A 9,652-nucleotide genomic window follows, 5' to 3' on the forward strand; every position below is an offset into this window, starting at 1 on the left:
AGTATTTAATACTTATAATTACCTTTTTGAACTAGCTATAGGATCAATCAAAACACGAATTTTATATATGTTTTAACTCGTATTATATGAACGATAATTTTTATTGAGTAATGCAATTGCTTAAGGAATAACACGTGATGTGCAGTTAGCCAATATGAATAACGTTTTATAATGAAACATACATCTAATGTAATTATTTCAAAATGTATTGTAATAGTCATTATGACACACGTTTCCACAATAGAGTGCACAGGTAAATAAAAGATAAACTTGGTAGTAATCGAGTTTTCATGATCATAGCGAAAAAATGTTATAATATGTATTGAATGCTTTTTTAAGTTATTCTATAGGATTGTAAAAGCATTGACCGTGCGCAAATGCTTAGAATGAAGTACAAATGTACTTCGGTCAACGCTTTTACATCCCAAATTGAATTAACAAAAAAGAAGCATTAAATTTTGCAATGAAATGTAACATCTAGGATGCTACGAGCTTCCACAATAAAGTGAACACTCAGGTAAATAAAAGAAAAACATGATAGGACTCGTGTTTGCATGATCCTAGCAAAAAAAATGTAATTACATGTTTAAGTATTGAATGCTTCTTTAAGTAATTGTATAGGGTCGTAAAAGTGTTGACCGAAGTCCATTTTCTATGCGTCTTACAAAATGTACGTCTGGAAACGCTTGAACACCCAACAAATATACAAAAAGAAGCATTCAATTATTAAATTCAAAACGCAAATGTTATTTAGTGTGACAGGCAAGCATTGTGTACCTATGACTCACCTATGATTGTATTCCAAACTCCTGTTACATACTATTATGAAATATGAAATATATGAAATTGCATATTAATCATATACAATGTAATAAAATAAACAATTATTATATATGAAAGAATTAATTATCAAATTGTAATGTATCTACTGAGGCTAACTCTACTTGATTGATTAACAATTTTAATAAACCATTTATATTTTTTAGATCTATTCACACGTCAAGGAGGTTTTATATTGAAACACAGCCTTTAATTTGTGGAATACTGTTGGTAAGGTAAGTGTTGTGAATTGCTTAACTAAATACTCTTTGAGTACATACATGCAAACATTTAGTACATAATTATTTAAACGTCATATTTCAAAGTTTTTTATTATTATATTTTGCATTGTATCAAACTGATAAGTTAAGCCCTTTACAACTTTTTATAGTTTGTTCTTATGTTTTACATGTACTGTTACATCACTTAAGGTTAAGAGAGGAGGTTTGTGCGCCTTTCAACTAGCTTAACCCCGCCACATTATATATGTGCATATCTCATATCTGAAGTCTGTTATTGGGTGGTGTTTTTTTCTGTTTCTCATCTATTTTTTGGCATAGTTTATTCTTATGGTGTGCGGTTACGGTTCTGTTCTAGGTTAAGGGAAGGATTTTGCACCAAGAAACTAGTTTAACTCCGCAACACTCTTTGAATGTCTGTCAGAAGTCAGGAGCCTGTTATTTAGTGGTTGTCTTTTGTAGCTATATCATTTTGTTTTTTCGTTCATTATTTTGTACCTAAATCAGGCCGTTAGTTTCCATGTTTGAAATAATTCACAGTAGTCATTTCGGGGCTATTTATAGCTGACTTTGCGTAATGGGTGTTACGGTTATCTGTAATACCGGTAGTTGTTACTTTCGGTGTCATTTTTATCGAGTGTTGTCGCATTGGAAATCTTACCATATCTTCTTATTTCTACACTTATTATTTTTAGCAAAATTACTCAAAAGACATGCATATTTCCTCACGGATCAAAAGTCAGAAATTGAAATTATGGTTGTCGTTTGTTGCTGGTGTTCTTGCCAATGCGCTGTTGGGACCATCGGAAATATTCTATATATATGCAAATGAACTGCAAGTCATATTTAACGTCAATAAGAAACAAGGTAAGGATGTTATATGTACATGTATAACCATAAATAGCTATTAAGAAAAGCATGCATGCCCTTTCATATATTATAGTCTGTCATGCTTGAATTTTACAAAGACTGATTTATTTTGTGATTGCAAAATGGTTACATACAGGTATATCCGTCTATATTAGGAAGAATATTGCGACTTTAACCCATACAATTTGACATTGTTTCACAAAAGGACTTTTGATAATGTATCAACGAAAGAAACTTATAATAACACTATAACACTGAGACAAATTTGACACTATAACACTGAGAGTAATTTGACACTAACACAACAAAAAACTTGACACTGTACCAAAGAGAGAAACATGACACTGTATCACAGAGAGAAATTTGACACTGTAATACATAAAGACACAAAACTGTATCACACAAACACTTAACACTGTAACAACTAAAACTGAGAATGGAAATGGGGAATGTGTCAAAGAGACAACAACCCGACCATAGAAAAAACAACAGTAGAAGGTAACCAACAGGTCTTCAATGTAGCGAGAAATTCCCGCACCCGGAGACGTTCGTTTGTCCGTCTGTCCCGTTTCAGGTTCAAAGTAGTTTTTGATGCAGTTGAAGTCCAATCAACAATTTAGTTTTGAGATGCTGTTATATACAATTTAACTAAAATCGGTTGGTTGATATTTTTATTGATTACGATTCCATTTTCTTGATTTATTAGTTGAAATGTTCGCGTCCATCCAGACTATAGGAAACGGAATTGGATTTGTGTTGTGTACGTTTACAGATTCTATAAATCCCATGTGCTTATTGATGGTTGGTTTTGTGTTTACACTGATTGGGCCGACTGTATTATGGGTGGCGACATTAGATCAGCATATGACAAACAGTTACTTTATTATGTTCGGATTTCTGTGTAACGGTAAGTGTATGTACTGGTTGTAAATTAAGAACGATATTGTTTTAACCATATCATGACCAATTAATTTCATATCCTAATAAATCATTACTTCAAAAAAGAAAGAAAAGGAATTAAATGAATAATGAACTCCATGAAATATAGATCGCATGTACAATCTTTAATGATGAGCAAAAGGTAACCTGCATATAGAACTATAACAGGTTTTGACTTAACAAATTTTGTAACAATTCAAATAAAACAAGAATGTGTCTCCAGTACACATGTTCTATGTTCAATTGACCAAGAAAATGGGGGATAATCTAATTTGGCATTACAGTTAGAAAGATCGTATCATAGGGAACATGTGTACTAAGTTTCAAGTTGATGGGACCTCATCTTCATCAAAAACTATCTCGACCAAAAACTTTAACCTGAAGCGGAACAGATGGACACACGAACGGATGGTACGACGGACTTACGGACGCACAGACCAAAAAACATAATGCTCATAAACGGGGCATAACAAAAACTGTATGACGGTCTGATTTTCATACAAAACTTGAAACGAGAGTTTAGTATGATATGCAGCGATAAACACCAATATTGGCTTGACTTGGGAGAGGCCTATACAGGTACATGATGTTACAGTGTCGAACTTGCTTGCTGGTACTTAATCCTTCTAAAACATAGGACAGCGGGACAGCTGGTCAACAGCATAACACCAGACAAGAATAAAATCTACAAAACAATAAAACATGTAAAATGAAAATACATATGTGTATATATACTGCACGTGTAACCTGTCTAATCCGACACCTGAGTATTCCATCATCCTTCTTTTTTTTAGGATTAAGTGATTCTATTCAGATTATTATATCCCAGAAGATAGTTGCCAAGAACTTTTCTTCATCAAACAGAGGAATAATAATGGCAGTTCTTAGCGAAAGTATCTGTATTGGAATGCTGCTGTTTTCCGTTGTGTATTACATCATTCCGTTAAAGAATCACAGATTTCAGCAGCTGATGATATTTCTATTTTTCTTTAGTGTATTTGTGTATATATTCTGTTTTTTGTTTCTTCGAGAAGTTCAATCTCAAACAGATTATACAAACATATTGCATGAAGATGATAATCCCGAACCAAATGTGAGTAGTTTGAATGAACATTCGAAAGACGTTATACTAAAAAAGACATTCATGCAAATTATAAAAGACCCAAACTATCAGTTGTTAGCCTGGTTGTCAACGCTAGCATTTGCCACAGGTTCGGTGTTAAAAACCAACTTAACTGTGTTGAGTCAAGTTTCGGGTTTGAGTAGTTTTGATTCGTACATTTTTATTTATGTTCCTGTATTTTCATCAATCGGTGGTATCGTTGTTGGATTATTGTCAGATAAATTGCGTGACTCGTTGACAAGACTCCCCTTTCTTTTAATTGTGTGTGTCCTACAGACACTATGTTCTTTTATTAATATTTTTCTTGTTAAAAACAAGGCTTTGATAGTTTTATCTGCATTTTTAACCGGAACAGCGTTAGGTTCTTCGTATGCTTTAGTTAGCTCTGTGGTGAGTGAAATGTTTCACATTGACAATTATAACAGAAATTATGGTATGATTAAAGGAGCTCATGCAGTTACTGCCCTTTTACTCCAATATCTCTTTGGATTATTTTATGATGCGAATGTAAGTGATTCGGAATTGTTTTGCAAAGGTTTGCATTGCACTGAAATGGGATACACTATGAATACTATTATAAGTTTAATACCAGTTTTACTCTGTGTATGTCTTTTAAAAAGGACCGCATTAAAAATTACCAAATAAAAGTCATGTGTTTTTTTTTATGGATTACAACAAATTGGACAGCTACCATTTTGTTGATTTATTAAACACCTGACCATTCGACTGATTTGTTAAACGTCCGACCAACCACTGTCCTTTTTCTTTGATTTAAATATAGAATGATATTTTTTTTGTATTATGGTGTCGAAGCGTTGTTCGAAGTATGTTTGGTATCTTCGAATGTGTGCACGGTCAAGGCTTTTACAACCCTATAATGTTACTTAAAGAAGCATTCAATACTTATAATAACATTTTTTACTAGGATCATAAAACACGATATTCTTCCAAATGTTTTATTTACCTGTGGTCTTCATGGCACATGAACGTTACATTTCATTTTGAACTGATGGTAAGTATACATGTAACACAGATTGACGCACAATTGCTGTTAGCCAATCAAAATATCGTTTATTGATAGTGGTCGCCATAGATGAATTTCTTAGTGAAACCTCGACCATTTAAACACCAAGGCACTGGTCAGTAGAAGAATATAAGCATATGTAAGAATATTTGTATTAAATATTATTAAACAAAGCAATAAAAAGAAGATAATAATTCAAAGAATAGTCACAGCTTAAGAATGCCTTTTATATTGATAATGAGTATGTTCTAAATTGAATGTTTTTCACTGCATTATATAGAACCTAGTGATATGTTTAAGTGGTCAATCAGATTAATCCGAAGAAAAAAAGGCGTTAATGTCAATGGGGTATGTACATGTTAAATGTCTAGGACCCACAAAGAACATTGAGACCTGCACTTTTTTCGTTTAAAGATGATACATTATTTTCCCCCATATAGTTGTAATTGACATGTGATGTATTGCATAAAATCTATTAAAAGGTATTTTTTTAATTTTTTCTTTAGAACCGCTGATCCATGCATACATGGGCACGCATCAACAAATTAACAAAAAGGAACGAATACTATAACACATATAAATAACGTATTATAGTATAAAACTGTATTGTTTTAATTGTCTTTATGAATTAATATTACCTTTATCTGTTAAATTCAAGACAAGTATATCTAGCTCCTGTGCAAACTCTTAAGCGTTTGGAAGTGAATATATCCACTCAAAAGGAATTTCTTATTCACGATCGCACGCAAACCAACGAAACAGAAGATCATTCAAATCGGAAAATTTACTTGAACTGGCATGCCGTTTCCGCTTAGTTCCTATGGTTTCTTCGTTTTGAACTCGCTATGTATCTTTACGTTTTACTTTAAGACTGTCACAAACAGTTACTCTCCCGTGTGTTGCTTTATCTCCTCACTTTTCATAATAGTAACTATTTCTATTAAATTCATTAAAATGCTTGATCTTCATGTTGAATAATAGATTCGATGAAAGTTTCTGAAGTTCTATATGAAAAAAAGTAAAATCACTTTGAGGAAAATTCAAAACTTAAAAGTCAAAAGGTCAAGCACATTAAACGAATGAACAACAACTGTCATATTCCTGACTTAGTGCAGGCATTTTCTTACGAAGAAAACGGTGGATTGAAACTAAATTTATAGCTTGCTAAACCTCTCTCTTGTATGAGAGTCGCATCAAATTCCATTTTATTGACAACTATGAACAGTCTCCGGGACAAGTTTGCAATTCCGCTGAGTGCAAAAGTTGTCACCTTAATTTTTGGAGTTAAGTCAAAACAAAGTTGATAACTTGGTTGGTATTGGTTCCCTGATATTTGTCCTAAAAAATTTTGGCTCTAGCACCACTGTTGAAAAAGTTATGCCCCTTTTTTCAACAATTTCCTCAGAGGAAAAGTACTTTTCCTCAAGGGAAATCAAATTTCCCTGAAGGAAAAAGATTTTTCCTCAAGGAAAATTGTTTTTTCCTCAAGGGAAAAAGATTTCCCTTAGGGAATTTGCTGCCTAATTATTTCCTTTGAGGAAATTCTTTTTCCTTAGAGGAAATTCTTTTTCCTTAGAGGAAATTCTTTTTCCTTTGAGGAAATACTTTTTCCTGTGAGGAAATTTGTAGCTTCAAATTTTCCTTGGAGGAAATACTTTTTCCTGTGAGGAAATTTTTGACAAACACTTTTCCTTGGAGGAAAATTCAAGACAACAAATGTCCTCTGAGGAAATCATTGTATTTCAAATTTCCTCTAGGGAAATTTCTGAACATCAAATTTCCCTTAAGGAAATGTTTTTCCTCTATGGAAATCTCATAACAGTACAAACAGTATTAATATATTTTCTGCTAGACTGAATTATTGATACAAAAGATAATTAAAACTTTAATACTGTAATACAAATTTTCATGGTGAGTATTTAACATACAAAAACAAAAGGCTAAATGTTTAGCATGTTTAAGACCATACAATAATAAGCAAAACGCTATGAATAGCATACCATTTGTGATGTTATTAATATTGTGCTCATATTTGAATATTAAATAAAATAAACACTTTTCATGTCAAATTAACTTGTCTCCTGTTACAGCTGCTGTGTATTCAACCCCCTACATAACAGTTCAGTGCATAAATAATTCAATCCACAAGACATCTCCCTTCAATTTGTTGAATAATTTTTTTGCAACATGTTCTTCAAACATCTTCTTTGTATATTTGATATGATGGAGCCATGTACATGAATGGATAAAGCAGGTGTTTATTTCGACAACAAACATGACAAAGACACTATCATTTTTCTTAATTTCTCCATAATCCATCAGTGAATATGATTGTAGGTTGTTACATTTTACACAATTGTGTTCTTTGATAGTACTCCATTTTGTTTATAGCAATTTTGTAGGATTTTTTTCTATTTCTTTTTCCAGAAAAACACACAGTTGAGTTCATTTCACATTAGTAATCCAATTAGCACATTATGTAGAAAAGTATTAACAATTAAAATTCCTCTTCAGTATAGACCTGCAGGACCTGTTGATGATCATAAAAACCAAGATATCTGACCTATAAATACACAAAATTAAAAAAAAATGTTATAAATTGAGAAAAAAACAGCAATATAACCTAAATAAGCTTATTTTATATCGTTTTAATGAACATTTTGAGAAACTTTCATTTGATATTCTTACTTGTCATGCTTATGAGTTCTCTTATTTCAGTGCTTTGTGTAAAAGATTTAATATTCTTTGTTTAGTGCCTTGCAGGGATATTTAAAGTTGAGCCACTTGCAATAGTTGTTATAGAATGTTCATATGTTGTGTTAATATTTGAACCACTGTCCTATATTATGGTCAGGTTGAGTGCTCACAGACATGAGGCCTAAATTAATATATTGTTTGTTTCCCTAATCCCTATTCTGACAAGCCAGGTGTGGGTAGGTAGGTAGGTAGGTAATTTTATTTTTCCCAAAAGCCTGAATATTATCTGATGATCCGGTAAGCCCAAAAAATCAGAAATGAATATAATAATATTTGGCTTAGTTTTGACAATAAAATTTTATGAGTAGGACCATTTTTGCAGGGTCGGTCTAGATTGGAGAAACAAACAATATTTTATATTAGGCATGATTTTTTTTTATTAATTGTTATTGCCTTTGAACAGAACATGTTGAAATAAATTGGATTGTTTAAATCTTTATATGTTGGGATCTTTAATGAATGACCTATAAAGGAAGTGTTTTCTCATTATTAAAGGCAGGCCCATGATTGACCTTTAATTTCTTGCATCCGCTTTATTGAACTCTGGTGGATAAGTCACTCATTTACCATACCACATTTTCTTATTTTTATATGATTCATCATTCAAAGGCAATTTCTTTTATTACTGGAATTCAGAAATTATCCAAACTTTTTAGTAATGAGAATAATGTGACTGGGTGAGTACCGCAAAAATAAGAAATCATATTTTGATAACAGAAACATATATATATATATATCATGTTATGATATACATGATATATATCTTTATGCAGTTTTTTTTTGTAATCACAATAAGTTGTCCATTCCCTGAAAAATCTGAATTTACAGTATATAGAAGTGGTCTTACCATTTAGGCCTTGTTGTATTCTGTTTATCTTGTTTTGCGCTCATTTGTATTGTAACTGTTTATATTTTTCATTATTTTCTATATTTCTTGTCCTATAAAACATAAAAAGGGTAAAAACTATTATTAAACATCAGTTTGTGTTTTTCTTTATATGCAGTTATATTTAAAAAGAATGGAATATTTGTGCTTTTTCATTTCACAAACTTTTTGCCAGACATGACTTTCGCAGACTTTCACCCTGGTCAATAGTTTAAAAACAAACATTCCCATACTTTTTCTTTGTGTTCGTACTAATTTTTCATTTGACAAAAAAGACATGATTCAACTATTCTTCTATAATATGTTTGGCTTGACTACTACGTTAAACTCTGAAATATTGTTAGCAGTATAATCAGTATGTGTCTCACTCGTCAAAATTTCAAATCAATATATAAATAACCAATAAAAATGCTATGCATGGCTCAGCTTGATACAAACGTACAGGTTGAACTTGAACCCAGAACAGTTTGGGCAAGTATGGACACAACATTCAAGCTCGATACAACTCTGAATTTTAAATTTTTATTGTGATTCAATAGTTGATGCAGCATAGGTTTCTGACACAGAATGAATGTGGTCCAAGTACTTAAAAAAATTTAAATTGACAATTAACCTCCAAAATGGTCCAATATTCAAAATCTCAATACATGGTTAGATGCAGCATATCAACATGATCAAAGAAACCCAATAATTCATTTTTTGATGAAATCAAATAAAGTTAAATTTTGGACCCTTTAGAACTCAATGTGGACCAATTTGATAATGGGACAAAATATAAAAAATCTTAACGAATGGTTAGATTCAGCATATCAAAGAGCCCAATATAATCAATTTTTGTTGAAATCAAACAAAGTAAAATTTTGGACCACGATTTGGGCCAACTTGAAATTTGGGCCCATAATAAAAAAATCTAAGTAAATATTCAGATTCAGCATATTAATCAGAACACCAAGAATTTAAATATTGTTAAAATCAAAATAAGTTTAATTTTGGAC

The 9,652-nt window shown here is 31.7% G+C and overlaps 1 protein-coding gene across 1 annotated transcript; it reads left to right on the forward strand.

Moving 5' to 3' along the window:
- Nucleotides 1-984: 984 nt before the first annotated feature.
- On the forward strand, nucleotides 985-4,635 carry LOC134726270 (uncharacterized). The gene is made up of 4 exons (XM_063590670.1): nucleotides 985-1,055; nucleotides 1,754-1,925; nucleotides 2,635-2,835; nucleotides 3,662-4,635. The coding sequence occupies exons 2-4, from the start codon at nucleotides 1,772-1,774 to the stop codon at nucleotides 4,633-4,635; spliced, it is 1,329 nt and encodes a 442-aa protein (XP_063446740.1). The 5' UTR covers nucleotides 985-1,055; nucleotides 1,754-1,771.
- The last annotated feature ends 5,017 nt before the right edge of the window (nucleotides 4,636-9,652 follow it).

Source organism: Mytilus trossulus, chromosome 7, assembly GCF_036588685.1.
Source record: "Mytilus trossulus isolate FHL-02 chromosome 7, PNRI_Mtr1.1.1.hap1, whole genome shotgun sequence".
Lineage (NCBI taxonomy): Eukaryota > Metazoa > Mollusca > Bivalvia > Mytilida > Mytilidae > Mytilus > Mytilus trossulus.